The following is a 16,048-nucleotide window of genomic DNA, read 5'->3' on the forward strand; positions in this document are numbered from 1 at the left end:
TCAACATGTAAAAGGCTGATGCTCCTCAGTTTAAATTTCTTTGTCAGTTCATTGAAGTCTGCTGACTTTCTATATGCTTGTATTTTTAAGGAAAAAAGTGTGTGTGTGCCCACGCACATTACTGGGTACTCCTCTACAAAATCCCTTCTGTGTTTATTTCTGATTAATTTTCTTGCTCTTCTTTCTATCTACAAAAAAAAATATAGGATTTCAACTAAAAGGTGATATTAAAAACCTATTGAATCGTTCAGGTTGAAAAGTACAAGTTTAAGTTCATTAAATCCAACCATTTGCTCAGCAGTTCCCTAGCCACCACTAAGCCATGTCCCTAAATCCACATCTACATAGCCCTTAAATACCCCCAGGGAGTGTAAGCCAGCCACTTCCCTGGCTGGCCTGTTCCATTGCTTGACAACCCTTTTGATTAAGAAATTTTTCCTAATATCCAATTGAAACCCTCTTTGGTGCAATTTGAGGTCAACTTTTTCTTGTCCTATTGCTTGTTAATTTGGTAATTCAGTGGCTTTAATTTTCTTGTGATCACTTAGAAGGCAACTAATTTTTTTCCCCTGTTTTTTCTTCCTTATTAGAAAAGTAAAGAATAAAACTGCAAAGAGGAATTTCCTAGGGATCCACTGCTTGGCAGAGAAAATATCTCTAGGGCTGACATCCCCAAAATAATGTCATTTAAGACAGAGTTCACACACCACCTGGAATCATTACTACTATAGAAGTTTACAGCTTATTTGTCAAACTCTACTGAGCTCACCCTTAGCACTAGGACAAAAGTTGCATGCTTGCTCCAGCAAGAAATCTTGACACCAGAAGCAGAAACAATTATTAACAATTAAGTAAAAAATAAGATGTAACTAGAAAAGGGTTCTTATCTTGTTAGTTACAATTGATTTTGCTACTGTTACCCAAAGGAACAACTGACACATATTCTGCTTGGTAAATGCACCTACTTAAGAACTGATGTTTAATGTCTTAATATTTCATCTTCTCTCCAGGCTCAAAAGATGTTCCCACAAAAACTTCTCCAAGCAGCTTGCTCTTCCTTGGCAAGGATGCCAATTCTTCTTTCCTTTTTCTCTCTCTGCTTTTTCTTCCTAACTTGCAACTCCATCTAAATAGAGCTTTTGAGGCTTTAAATTTTCTCTGAAGTTTCACTAAGTCAACAGTCTTATCCTATGTATTAGCTTAAAAAATGTTACAATGTTCTGTAGGCCATAAAAATCACCAGTCATTCAGAACTTGTGTCAGCTTTAAATTTCTCATTGAGAAAATTCTTCTGAACAGCAGGGATGATAACACCCTCACCTTTGGTTGAGGAACTCACACTACCATGACACATCCCTTCCTGTAAATCCCTTGACTTCTTTCACATGATGACTTGCCCTGATTTCTAGCTTAAGTGAGATAAAAGCCAACGTTTTTTCTCCATCAGCTACCTCTGAGATATACAGTCATGCCATTTCTGTTGTTCTGGCACAAAACAACATGGTGTTGGAAGACCACTCCTCATCTCAGCAAGTGAGCAAAAGATGCACCGAAATCCAGTTTTGGGGTAAAAGTGCTTCCAGTTAGAGGAGCAGTAACTACTTGTTGATAAAAATTGTTACTATTTTTAAAACTTCCTACTGCCATTGAAACCTTGCACTTTTGGTCAGATTTGTTCAAAGCATTTCTTAAAGCTCTGGAGAGGAGTTCAGTGTCTCTTGGGCTCAAATTCTCCAGTAAGTGGGGCTTGAGCAATTCACAGGGAGCAAATAAAAACATATGGGATAAAGTTCATTATCACAGTTCCTCTGCCTTGAAATTGTGACAAATTAATATTACTGCCCCATCAAAGGAGATCCTAATTACCTGAAGCTAATGCACACAGACTTCCTAGAGTGAATTTGGCATTTCTCTTCCTGCCTACAGTCGTTCCAAACAGTTTACTTCATTGAAAAGTGTACTTCAGACTTCTCAAGGATGTGGCAGAGCTGCTGATAACAGCTCTTAAATACACATTCCTGAGGAAAGAAAGCTAGAGGTATATTCTTCTGGAAACAGTATTTTTACTTAAAAGAACAACAATAATAAAAATATGGGGGGGAATCCTGCAGATAAATCAGTTTTCTGAATGGTATGAAAGGCATTGGTGTTTCATTTTGGAAAAAAAAGCAAGTGGTTTATTTCTTGATTCTGGGTCTAGCAGAGAGCAACTTAATAAAGCTGTAAGAGAAAAGAGAAATTTAAAAAAACCACACTTGAGTTTAGAAATCCTCATTAAACAGAAAACCAGCAACCATATTGTTGGTGCAGTGGATTCTTGTGATGAAGCAGCAGTTCTAGTACAAGCTACAGAAACACCAACCTACCTGCAGGCTGTATCATCTCCTGACACAGAAATAGAAGCTGCAGCTGCTGTGGCAGCAGTTCCAGTGAAAGGACCACAAGGATCAACAAGCTGTGTGGTTGGACCATAAGAAATCAAGGATATAGTAAGGAAGCAGCTGATAGTAAATAAGGATATTCTCTCTCTGTCTTGGAGACTTTTGAGCAGTGGAGATGTGACTGCCACTGCTATGAGCTGGCTGCCACTATAGCTGTTGCCTCTAATGCAGATCCCAGTGCTCTCCTTAAGGAAAGGAGAGAACAAACTGCCATCCCATGCCACCAAAGCTTTTTATGTAGTAATAGCCTTTGAAGCTGAAAACAAGCTCCTTGGAGACAGAGACAATTGATGATAAGGACAGCTCTGCTTTCTGGTGGGACCCTGGGCCTGCTGCTGTGGGGTGTCCAGCCCAGAGGAAGCCAGACAATGGCATCCATGAGGTCCAGGACAGCAGTGACCACTGGTCTGTAATGACACAGGGTACAGCTCTGTACAGCTCTGCCACAACCAACACAGCCCAAAAACACAAGAGTGCTGCAGACAGGAAAGCCAGGCCAAAGCAGAGCAGGAGGACCCAACCTGCACCAGAGTAGAGGCCTCTGCAGTTTGCTGGTCTGTCTCTGTTGTTTTCTGTATTTGAAACTAAGTCAGGTCAACAAACTGCTGCTCACTGATGTGGCTGTAGCATCTGTAGTTCCAAACATCCACTTGGTCTGATCTACTCATACTGATTTTCACCAGTGAAATAAAAAGCTGTTTCAGTATCACCTCTCTTTGTGTAGTAGTTAAATTTTTTTAAACTCTTAGTGTGCCTCTCTGTGTCCTTCATATAACATACAAAGGGAAGGAATCTGTACTCAGTGTTGGACTATTTAACATGGCCATATCCTGAGAGAAAGCAAAGTAACTGGCAGCACATCTCTAGTTACTTTTTAAAAATGATACTTGTTAAATTTGGTGTTGTACTGACAAGGGCAGCACATTATACTATGTACAGACAGTACCTGAGATGGAGCTTAATGACAAAGAACAAAACAGGTAGGAAAACAGAATAAAAAGTATGGATAAATTACAAATCTGACTGAATGTGTCTGAAATGGTACAAGCCTGGAACTGTTATGGTGTACTTAAAACCAAATTCCTTGAGAGGTTATGATCTAGCGAATTTGGTTGTTTTCTTTTCCAAATGGTTCTAGTGTGTCAGACCAAATGTAACATTAACATATTCCAGTAACTACTATGCTTGTCTCTGCTGCCAAGGTTCTTTTTGATTTAGTTCAGATACACAGAGCAAACTGTCTTTAGTGACTTTGCTCTAAATGCAAAGAACCAGAACTACTGTTTGTCCAGTTGCACAAACAAATACTAAGTCTTATAAAAATGGTATGTGCACTCTAAGATGCTTAGAGATTAGATAATACAGAAATAGAGGCTTACTTGTCAATTAAAGTCCTAGGAGAAAAGGGGGCATATGAATTACTATTTCATAGTAACCTTAGATGTAAAAGGCTGCTTCTAATATCAAGGTCTACAATCTCAGAACAAATGGCCACCTGAAACTGTTTCCAAGAACTACTTCTGGTTTTCTCTCTAACCCTACCATGGGTTGAATGTTGATTGTTCCTTTCCGGCTTTTTCCCCCCCTACTTTAAAAGCATGTTAAAAATCTGACCAAGATGTGGTTCCAGGTCTACTCTACACTGGTCTTCCTTGTATCTACACTACAAGACAATATGAAGCACTGATTCAGGTACTCATAAAACTGATTTTATTCTGGCATGCCCTACATTGATTACTTCTGAATATAGTCCCCTATATCTTAGTTAGGAGACTGAAAGACTGAATGGAGTTTTACATTAGATACTTAAAATACATCGTTTATCACTTTTCATGGATATATCCAAGTATTATCTGTCAAGAAACTACCTGTTGTATTCTTCTTGTACTTATTTCAAGGTCTAGTCTCCCATCTGGTAATTGAAAAAAGAGTTCAGCAGAGTTGCAGAAGAGCCTGTGACTTCCACATAAGATTTCTGTTTGATATGCAATAAACTGCTCTTTTTCTGAGGAAAGGCCCCTTTTTACCATCACAGGATTTAATGGCATAGATTACACAGAAACTTTGATGAGAACCAGAATCTCCAGAGGCCTGGAGCTTAGGGCTGCTCACTCAGCTTGAATCCAGAAATACATTTCCTATTTTGTGCATCAGCTGATAGCTGTATGAAATTCTTAACAGAGAACAAGTGCAACTACCAAATCATGTTATTATGATGCTGAAAGCCGAAACATATTTGAGGAATACATCCACCTCTACTAAGCTTGCTAGTCACACCACAACATGCAAGGCTTTAAGATAAAACAAGTCCCTTAGACTATGAAGCTCAACAAAGTTTCAAGCCTCAAAAGGAAAGTTTACATTTCTCAGATAGGGTCAGTCATTCCAGTGACTTGCTGCTGCAAGCAGTATTCTGGAATGCCCTCCATTCCCTGTTACTGATGTTATAACTTTCAGTAATATTGATCTAGTGTCATGGATCTTCTCTGGAGTCTAGATGAAATTAAAAAGTCAAGTCAAAAGGCTTCCTATGCAATGACAGGAAAACATCAAACACAGTGATGGATGTAGTTTGAAAAGTGGAGTAATGTGATGCACAGAATAGTCTGTTATCATTATGCAAAATAATAGATGTAAATTGCCTACTTTGCATGAGTACATTATTTAAAAAGAGAATAGACTCCTACTTAGTATTTCTGAGACTAAAAAATGCCCCCAAAATGGTAATATCTTTTTCTCTGCTCCAATGAAGTTAGAGGATACAATACTCATGATGTTCATAAGCTTCCTGAAACTTCACATTGCCTTGGTGGCATACCTCCATCTGGAAATACCAGCCATCAGTCTGTCAAAGTAGGTGGTGACAGACTGAAACACTTGCAGTATTTGCAGGCAGCTCCTGCTCATGAGGGAAGTCTCGCTGCTGCTCAAACCCTGCCTTCCTCGCGTCGTCCCCTCTCCCCCTCTCCCTCTCCCTCTCTCTCTCTCTCTCTCTCTCTCGCAGCTCTTTCCCAACAAGCCCCAGCTGCTCCCTGCAGTCAGAGCGGGTGCCCTCCAGACCGGGCATGGCCGCTGAACAAGCTCCGTGCCGCGGAGGGCGGACCGGCACCCCGGGCAGCAGCTGCTCTTCTGCAGGAACAAGCTGCGATCAACCCCGCCATACGGCACGGTTTTGTAAAACCCCGATGTCCTCTGCTGTTCCACTCAGCGTGGGCTGATGCTACAGAGACACGGCGCGTCCGCGCCGTTCTGGCTGGGAACGCCGCTCTTCCCGCACGGGTGGCTTTTCTCTGGTGACTGACCCGCATCCGCCGACTTTGGGGACTTCAGCGGATCTTCCCCTCAGCAGGCCCGGTGCCCCAGGAGGACGAGCGCTGCGCAGCCCCCGCGGCTGCAGGCGGCGGCGGGCCCGGCGTGCGCATCGCCCCGGCAACCGGGGGCGGGCCCGGCGCCCGCGGCGTGTGGGCGGTGGCGGCCGCGCTGACGTCCGGGGGAAGCTGAGCAATAACAGCAGCGACGCGGGCCCGGCTGCGCCTGCGCGGGCTGCGGGGCTGCTCTATTTATGTGGGGGGGCGCCAAGATGGCGGGGGCGGCGAGGAGAACGTAGGGGTAGCTCCGACCGGGCGGCGGAGCGGGGAGAGGGAGGAGCCGGGGCCGGTGGGAGGGAGCGCGGAGAGCGGTGTCACCGAACGTGTGAGGCGGGGGCCGGCGGACGGCGGGCGGGGGGGGGGCGGCGGCGGAGGATGGCGGAGCCTCGCCGGGTGCCGTTCATTAGCCTGTCACCCGTGCGGCGCCGCGAGGGCGAGAGCCCGGCGCTGGATCGAGAGCCGGCGGGCCGCGACCCGGAGCCACCTCCGGCGGGCCGTGAGGCGCCACCGCCGGAGCCGCCGCCGCACGAGCCGCCCGGCGACAGCGCTGCCCGCCCGGAGCCGCCCCGCGACCCCGGCCGGCCCGAGCAGCCGCCGCAGCGGGAGCCCCCACGGCCCGAGCCACCGCCGCTGCCGCCACCGCCGCGCCAGAGCGGGCGGCAGGAGCCGCCGCCGCCGCGGGAGGCGCTCCCGCTCCGCCAGACGGTCCGCCTGGAGGTGGTGCTGAAGGACCCCACCGAGGAGGGCTGCGTGGAGTTCAGCTACCCGGAGCTGCTGCTGTGCGGGGACTCGCGGGTACGGGACTTCCCCTTCTTCCCTCCCCTCCCGCCGGCACGGACCCCGCCGGGCTTCCTCCTCCTCCTCTCGGCTGCCGGCGGCCCCGGCATTGCCGACGGTGTTACCGGTTACCCCTTGCTGCTCGGGGGTGGTCCCGGTACGGCGGGAGGGGCGGCGTCCTGGAGGGATGTCCGGCTGCCGTGCCGTCGCTGCGGGCCCCTCCTGGTGCTGAGGCTGCGCCTGTGCCCGTGCCCGTGGGGGGAAGGGGAGGCTTCCCACTTGTCCCTGAGCTGGCCAAGGGCTCCTGGCTTCTCCTGCGGGCTGAGGCGGAGGGGCGCCACTGTCTTGTGTCCCGCTTACCCCGTCTCACCTCCCTGCCGCTCCCCTTCCCTGCCCCGAGAGGTGTTGCATCCTCCCTTCCTGGGAGCCCTTTACCGGCAGCTGAACGAAACTCTGGCCACGCCGGTCGGTATTCCGGGTTGCCCTAGGCTGTGTGCACGTAAATAAAGAAAGCCCGGCTCTGCTATAAGGCTCGAGAAGCAGGGAAGTGATCATTAGCAGACCTGGAGAGGAGTTTTTGTAGTCTTGGAGGAGACAGGGATAAATGAGAGTTAATATTGAACAGGTAACCACACCTGTAAGTGTTGAGAACTTAATTCAAGGAAAAAAATCAGTGTTCTTCCTTTCTTGTTCCTCCCAAGCAGAAAGTGTTTGATACTTGCACTACTTTGTTTTTTTAAGGATAAAGCTTCTGCAGAGTTTAGGAAGCAAGCAGTGTTAGCCAATCAACAGGGCCCACTGTTCCAAGTAGGAAGGAGAGACGCATGTCCTTAAGCTGGTTACACTTGAGCTGCTCATTCTTAGTTGTACTTAGTTGAGTGAAGTTGTACTTGATTTAAATAGTTGTGGCTTCTCTTTAATCCAGTGCACAGTTTTAGAGAAAGCTTGTCTCTTACTGGAAAAAGCAGAGAGCAAGTAACTGCTACTTAGAAGGTTGTGGTAGATCTGGTGATAAAAGCAAGTATCAAATACCAGTGCAGATACTGCCATGGGATTTTTACATCCAGGACAAACTTGAATATGGTTAATACTTTTCTTCTGCACCAAAGTGTTTGTAGGAGATGACAGTGCTGTAGCTATACTTAGCAAGCTGCTCACTTTTTCTGCTGTAGGAGGAATATGCACACTGGATTGTGTTCAAGTGTGGAAGGCAGAAAAATCAGTGTCTGATTTTAATCCCTCAGATCTTGTCATGCAAGTTAAAAGGTTCCTTCTGTTCATCCTGTCCTACAGCTGTTGTGGGCAAACAGTGCCAGTTATGACTCCTCAGAATTAACGTAGCATAATCATGCTGCTCTCTGAAGTGCAGTCTTTCTGAGCAGTTCTGTGAAGGTGAAAATTGTGTTAGTGTTTAGAAGTGGTTCAGTACTTGAAGGCTGGCTTTTCCCTTTGGCAGTTCCCAGTTCCATAGCTGCCTTTTATTCTGAAGGTTGCCAGTATCCTAATCACGCACTCAGGGAAAACAGGCTCTTTCTGATATAGTTCTGATGCAAATTCCATGTCTTCTGGGGGTGGGAGAGCATAGATTTAGGGGATTTTGGTACAACTGGGATCAGAAACTGCTTTTACGGTAGAGGCAGTGATACTAGTGCTTTATAAGAAACTTTGTATATGTTTCAGCTCCTTAGAGTCCAAATTAAAATGAATGGATCATAATGGCACTTCTGTTACTGGGTTGTGGAACAGTCAGCTGATTTACTATGAAAACAGTGTCATAAACTGTTTTTAAAGTGATTCTGAACTTTTACTCATGCTTAAAACCTGATGTATACTTGGCCTGTCAGTTTAATTTCTTGTTTGTTATATGGTAGAACCTGGAAAAGCTACTCTAATATTAGGGAAGATTTAAAATCTTGAAATTTGCTTTTTCAAGGTAGGTAGTCACTAGCTGGTAGTTAATTTTGTGGTTTTAAGTGGAGTTTTAGATTTCAAAATTTGTTGTTTTAGTAATGTTTCAATTTAAAATTAACAGTTCAGATACTTTACTATGCAATTTTTTGTAGAGGTGAAGATTGATTTGTTTTTCTGGAAGCAATTGTTGACTCCTCCCTTATAAAAAGTTGCTCAACTTTTTTATAACATTTCCCATTACAATTTAACATTACAAAGTCAGGAGCTTCTCTTTCTATCTTGCAGTATTCTTGTAGGAACTGTAGCAACCAAGAAAAGCTTTCCAAAGGAAGGCAAGCACTGGTGCATAGGCATAACTTAAAATATGGCTTTAATTGGCCATGATAATAGTAGTTATATAATAATGAAGTGATAGAGAATCCCAAAACTGATTTGGCAGTGCAACTTTGGTCTTTTTTTAATTCCAAATTTAGGTTCCTATGCTGAATCAGAAGCTAGTGGAAATGTTTATTTTAAACACTTGTGCTGTCCTTGTCCTTTTTTGCCTTGATAAAGAGAACATCCTTTGATAGGGTTGTTTGTAGAGTTCATCTTCTGGGAGGAATTATGTCAAGTTTTGAATGTGAGTAATAAGTTTGTGTGGTTGAAGGGTTTATTTGCCTCTTAAATGCTGGCAGAAGTGAAAGTGTGCTCCAGTTTCTTTTGGGGTGTCTGAGGCTTGGTGCATAAAACCCAAGTCAAAGTGGGTGAGCCAGAAGCTCAAGCTGGCTTCTGTTGAACAGGCTCCAAAGGTGCTGAAGGAGTAATGTCTTAGTTCAAGAGCCATCCTTCCCTTAGAAACAGTCAAACTAAAATTTGCTTGAATTTCAGTTCTCAGTACTGCTTAACTAAATAAATTGCTACTCAGCTTTGAAAGTTTGATGGAGAGAGGCAAGTTAACACTTAAGGATTAAGTTTCATTGAACTTTAGGCTCAATCTTGTCTCCTTTCACAGTTAGAAAAAAGCCACATATGCCTAGCAGAAGATGAGGAATACGTTTTCCCAGCTAAAAGTAGAGGAAATGATGTTTCATGAATTGAGCAGTATTTTGTATTTAATTATGCCTGCAGGAAATAAGTAAGTGGCTTTAATTTATGTTTTAGGAGTAACTATGGCCTCTATTAATTTTTTCTCCAAATACTCAGTCTGGAAAATGTATTGTAATTATGTGGTGTTTGCAGTTTTGCTTAGCTTACCTTCCTCATTACATTGGTCTTGATGCTAATGAGCTGGTTTGGTCACCATTTATTCAATATTCTGGCTTCTTAAACTATGGAGGAAAGGTCTTGCTTTTCTGAACTTGTTTTTTTTATTCTTCATAAATCTTCATTTATTCATTGGTGAGTAGTCCATGTGCAGTAAAATCAGTTGCCATCCATAAAGTTCTGCAAAATAGAATTCCATTCCACCGTATTTTATCATCCTAGTACCTTCCTCCTTCTGGCAATTACTGTATTTATGTGAACTCCAGTTTGAAGGACAGCCCTGTTTTTCTGCCATCACTTAGTAAAAAAAACCAAAAGCACTATGTATACTCTGTTCATTGACTGTGTCTCACTGAAAACCTCTTTTCTAAAAAACATCAAAAAGTAAGGGGCTACTCCCTCCTTGTATGTATAGCTGGAATATGAAATCTCTTTTGTGGGTATCATAGTTATGATTACTAAAATTCACTCTTGCACTGTAATTTTTTTCTTTAGATAAAAGGCTTATATTAATTATGGTTATAATTTACTGAGCTTTTTAGTCTTCTGGCTACTTCCTTCCTGGTTAACACATCATGTACATCCTGTCTGTTATATCTGGAAGAATCACAACAGCTGTTAGAGGGGCCAGTGAGTGGAAGAAGAGGCAAAAAGGAGTTGTGATTAGAGAGAATTTTTTCTAAAAAAAATAATAATTCTCTCTTATGCTTAGACTTATAGTTGAGATTGTTGTGGAATGCTTGGGAAAATGCAAATCTGAGTATCTTCATTTTCTGCTTTTGTTGTCATCAGAAGAAAAGTAGCTAGATGGCGATTCAAAGACCTGAGTGATTTTTAGAGATTAAGTATAAATTCTGACTACTTAGTCATCAGAGCATTGTTTTCTGACATTTAATAGGTTTTGAGATGCACTCTGTTTCTTATGGAATGAATGTGTAACTTTTGCATTTTTCAGAAGAAATCGGCTCATTCAGAGGATCCATATAACGATGAACAACGTGAGCGCCATGAAGTAGAAATGCTTGCCAAGAAGTTTGAGGCAAAATACGTGAGTTACTGCACTTTGTTAAAAATTCAAGTATTTAATAGTGATAACAGATTGTTGGTGGTTTTTTTCTTGAATAAGGTTGCTGATGTAGTGTCAGATGAATTCTGTACATTTCAGCGATGACTGTCTCACAGTATTTCATTTAAGCACCTTGAAGCTGCCACAGGCTTATCAGACAAGTCTGCTAAATAGATTTGTCTATAGATGTTGTAGCCTTTGAAGCTATTCTTGGAAAAGAATAATCTTGGTAATAGATGTGGTCAATATTCATGCTCTGCACTGGGCTGGAGGAAAAAATTTTTATCTAATGCTGTTGTGTATTATTGAAGAGGTCTTCTCTTTGGGCTAAATACTGATGAATCTTGATGTCCTGACTAGTTTGGAATGTTTCCATAGGAAGTTATTTGTTAAAGAGTAAATCATTGCTCGATGAATGTCTGGTAGCTGCCAACTGCCTGAAGATACTCTGCTGGCTCTGCAGAGTGTAGTGTGAGTGACTTGAACAACACTAGCTAGCAACATAAAGAGCCTTTCACTAGTAAATGAAGGTAGAAATCAGAAAATGTTGACAAAAACCACACCCAAACAGGCCTTTAAGAATTCATATGGGTAGGGTTGGGTGATTAAGTCTGAGCTGGCAATCAGAGCTCATCATCATGCTGAGGCATGTTGATATTCTGGATTACGAATGAACACCACAGTAATAAAGAAGGGAAACAAGAGCAGTCATTTGTATCTTTTGCTGTTAATATACATATTAAAATCTTTTTTGTCTGACTTGCTTGGATTTTTTTTTCTGGCAAAGGCAGATTTTTCTAAGTGCTCAGTCTGTATAGTCTGTAGAAGTAATTACTACTTCAAGGCATGCTAGCTGTGTTAGATAACAAAATCAGCTCTTAAACAGAAAAGAATTATTCTCATCTTTTGGAGAGATTGAGAGAACCCAATATGAATTGAGAAGGCTGTTACAAAATGCTGTTTTAATTTGAATTATAAATAATTTTTTGAATGTGAGAGAAAAATGTTTCAGTCACACTTTTTTAGAAAACTCATTTCTGCTATTAAAATGGTAAGGATTTTATAACGTCTGAAACAAGTTGCTTAACTACAGTTGTTGAAAGTCAATGGAAGTATGTAAAGCAATATATGTAGGAGGGAGTGGTAGTGGAAGTAATCTAATTTTACATATATGTTTATGCATCCATCAAAGCTGAACCTGTACATATATGGGCAAAACATTTTATTAGACTTAAGAAACCACAGTTCAGTGTTCAGTAGTCACAGAAAGGGGCAAATAGGTACTTTTAACAATTAGAAAGCAGTAGGTAACAAAAAATTACAATTTTCAACAGTTTAAATTTGTGGTGCATTTGCATCTTCTTTACTACTTGCACTTCTGATTCCTTGCCTTTCATTCTCTGACTTGCCTTTTGTCCCTTCCAACCCCATGCAAGGGAATGTCCTCTATAGAAAGAAGCACTTACTAGGTTCTAGGTACTTCACTAAGCATGAACGGTGATGAGGGATTAAGATTGCTTCTGTTAGAAACTCCCTGTCCTTGCTCTTCCAATGTAAAGCCATCAGTCTCTTCTTGCCATCCATGCTCAGAGGAATTGTATCTCTGAACGCTGACCCAGTACAATTGCTCATGTTCTGACAGCATCCAGCCATCTTCTGCCTCTTGTGGTGAGATTCCCATTCTCCTCAAGTGAATGACCAGCTGCAGGATACTCTTCTGAGCTGGAGTTACACTGTAACACTCCTTAACAGTGCTTTACTGTAAATGAAATCAGTGGTTGTATGAGAAAAAAAATAAAGGGTTTTTTTTCAGGTTTGCAGAAGTGCTGTATCCTCCTCTAATTAGGCATTACTTATCTAAGATATCTGTTTAAAATGGAGTCAAACATTGGTTTTAATTATAACATATGACATTACTTCTGGAAAATTTGATGCATCAAAAGCAGTCTGCCTTGAAGACTTTTTACTGCTTTTTAGATAAATTGCTGTACTCATAACCAAATCAGTACATTGTTTGATATATTTTGCAGATACTAAGAGAGGCCTATGAAAAAGTCCTTGTAAAACAAAATGCATGAAGTACCATTTTTTACCTGATTATTCAGAACTCTCCTGTAATTGCTGCACATACTAAACATCAGCATGAAAAATCTGCTCTGAAGGGTTCCCATTTTCATTGTTTTGATTGCTGTTACTTTCTAGATAAAATCAAACACTGTTGTGAACACATACTGAACCTTGGACAGTATTGTACAGATGTAAGAGCTTTTCTTGGATCAAAATGAAGATCCATCTAATGGATGGTAGCCTAGTCTCTGACACTAGTGGAATCTCATACTTGAATGTATAATAGACCAAGTGTTCATTGATATTACTGCACTGTGCCTGTCTGGCAGCCTGTGTTGTATCTTAATTTCTCTCAAAGCCAAAGGTCACATGTTTACTCTTTTTAAAGCTTTCTGCCAGAAATCTACCAGATTGTGACCGTATTTCTGCGTTCCACAGCTCTGGAGTATCGTGGTGACTGTCCTATAAAAACATGCTGTGTTTAAACCTGATGAGATCTCGTAGTGTTCCATAGTTTCTATATTGTAAGAAACAGAGAAACACTTCCAGTTCTTCTGCACATTGCATGTGATTTTGATGTTATCATCTAAATCCAGCCCTTTAGTTCTCCAGCTGTGGTGTCTTAACATTGGTGTTTTTTATCTTTAAATGTCCTTGTTGGCTTACTGTTCTGTTTTTTGTTCTAATTGTTTTTTTTTTAATGAAAGGATATTAATGGTATGATGCCTGATATTTCAGTGTTATAATGATGACTTCTGGTTTGGTTCTCTGTTCCATTTTGTTTTTAAGTCCCAACTCATTTTTTTGATCATTCTTGATTAAGCAAATGTCTGAACTGTGCCTTGCAACTCCAGTGGTTCCTGAGCAGCATAACAAATTTGCAGCATGCTGTTTGTTTTTTTAGGTTTTTTGCTTTGGTTGTACTTACATTATGTGGCTTACCTTGCTCTATTGATGCTGAATTTAACTGCCTGTTTATCATACTAAATTCAGAGCAACTGTAAGGTCTTTGGTGATTCTTCAGTTGTTTTCATTTTGCTTTACTTTCCTCAGTAAATTGTCATCTTAGACCTCTGTCCTTCCCAACTCTTCACCTGCTCTGTTGCTTCTAAAGGAATGAATGCATATTCCATAATAATTTTGCTGATCACTCTTTGCCAAAATGAGATACCTATTCTTACCTTTTCTTTCCTAGCTGTAGATCAGACATCAATTTAAGTGGACCTTCCTTATCTAGTGATAGTTTCTTGTTTTTAAAGATGTTTGAAACACTTCTAAAGCATTTGAAATGCTTTCTTCTACCAGCATTTCTTCCTGCTCTGTATATTCTTGTGCCTGGGTTCTGTTGTTTATAGCTTTTATTAACATATCCACCTTAAAGACCAGGTTTACTGGTTTATAAATTCTTCTCTTCAAGATTCTTCAGGTATTGGCATTTTATTTTTCCACCTACCTTCTAGTCCTGTTGGGCAAAGGTTATTTAAATGCAAGGTTTAATGACATAGTTGATGTCTTAAAGTCATCTTTGGCTGTTCTGAATACTTGCATGAGTAGTATTTGCAGCTTCAGGAGCCAGGCACCTTAATTTGCTCTAGTATTTGACTACTTATGTTCTAGGACAAAAAGGTTGGAGGAAAGCTGCAGTCATAAAAGTTCCCTGAAGTGCTGCATGGTGGACACTGACACAGATAATCCCTTCATTCTTCTGCTGCACTCTTGCGTCCTTAACATCTTGATCATGTGAAATCTCAGCACAGATCCTTAAACAGAACTGGGTAGAGCCAGGCCTGAAGGAAAATCTCCTAATTACACACAGTGGTTCAGATATTTTCATATGTCTGAATGCAGGTTATATTTTAAGACTGCTTTTGTTCATTCAGCTATTTTAAGACTTTTTTTTTGTTGCTACTTTGTTCTTTATCTGGTTTTCTGACAGTCAGAATGTATTGGAAATTAAATTTTTTTTATTGCCCTTTCATTATACTGAAATCATAGAATCATAGGATAACCATTGCTGCAAAAAGATTTTAGACTTGCAAACAAGGATGTTGATGTTTACTAGCAAGATAAATGTAGTACAGAGATAGATTGCATTACACATTAGTGAGTTCAGTACAGGTGAGATATGGTGTATGAAGCATTCTTAGCCTGCTGGCACCTGAGTCAGAATCATGAATTTTATAAGCTTTTGCCCTGGAATTTAATCAGAATTCTTAAGTGCTGCCTTTTTCTAACTTACTTTTTCTTCTCTCATCTATCTAATGTAAACTTTCTTTTTTTAAAAAAAAAAAAGTACTGCATGTTTTGGAACTTTGCAGTCATTCAGATGTTTTTCCAGATGAGTGATTGTAGGAGATGATAGGAATACTTAGTTTGGAATGTAGTTTGGAAATGTGAATTAAAAGCTGAACTTACTTTTGAGGTTTTTCTCCTAGGACTACTGCATTTGTTTAAGTATATGTGAGAGATGGCACTGTTTGCTTGCAAGAGCCCATGCTTTACTTTGTGACAAACTTGCATGTTCTCAAAATCTTGTTCAAATGGAGTGTTGAGATGCTTACACCCCTGATAAACCCCACTGTGCAGGGGTGAAACCGCCTTTGGGCAGTGGCTGCGTTCTCACAGTAACCAATGGACTGCGGTTTTTGGATGTCACACCTAGAAAGACTGACTTGCTCTAAGAATGCTCAGAGCTGTAGGGTGCAGGCAGAGAAGTTTCAGGAGCAAGTCTTGAATACATGGGAGTTACCATTTAAATGAAGGCAGAGCTTTTTTGGGATTTTGATCTTTTAAGACTTTTATTGATTATTTTGACAGTATATGTGAGCAAGAAAACTAGGCCTTATATCCTAAGAAGATTTTTGTGTAACCTTAAGTTTTTAAGTTTAGATTTCCTGAATATTTGAGCTAGCTGTGAGTCTTTATTTGACTTAACAATTAAATTTCCACATGAAAAGAATACTTGCAGATTAAAATTAATTTTACTAGCTCCTGGAGCTAAGTTAATCCATTCATAGTTTGTAATGCAGCTTCTGGTTTTAATACTCAGGAAACATTTTATGTTTTTTAAAACTCAACTTTTTATGTGCAATAGAGAATTAATCCATCTTGTGTAGGGAAACACTTAAATGAACTCTAAGCTATCATTATTTTCCCTTGTAATGACACTGTAA

The 16,048-nt window shown here is 41.2% G+C and overlaps 1 protein-coding gene across 2 annotated transcripts in view; it reads left to right on the forward strand.

Moving 5' to 3' along the window:
* Positions 1–6,045: 6,045 nt before the first annotated feature.
* Positions 6,046–16,048, forward strand: part of UBN2 (ubinuclein 2) — a 53,110-nt gene continuing 43,107 nt past the window's right edge. The window contains exons 1-2 of one of the 2 annotated variants that reach the window (XM_064702257.1): positions 6,046–6,604; positions 10,698–10,790. In XM_064702257.1, coding sequence (XP_064558327.1) covers positions 6,185–6,604; positions 10,698–10,790 — 513 coding nt within the window. In that variant the 5' untranslated portion in view covers positions 6,046–6,184. The remainder of the gene's footprint in view (positions 6,605–10,697; positions 10,791–16,048) is intronic. The other variant, XM_064702258.1, reaches the window with a different exon arrangement.

The sequence above is a fragment of the Zonotrichia leucophrys genome, chromosome 1A, assembly GCF_028769735.1.
Source record: "Zonotrichia leucophrys gambelii isolate GWCS_2022_RI chromosome 1A, RI_Zleu_2.0, whole genome shotgun sequence".
Lineage (NCBI taxonomy): Eukaryota > Metazoa > Chordata > Aves > Passeriformes > Passerellidae > Zonotrichia > Zonotrichia leucophrys.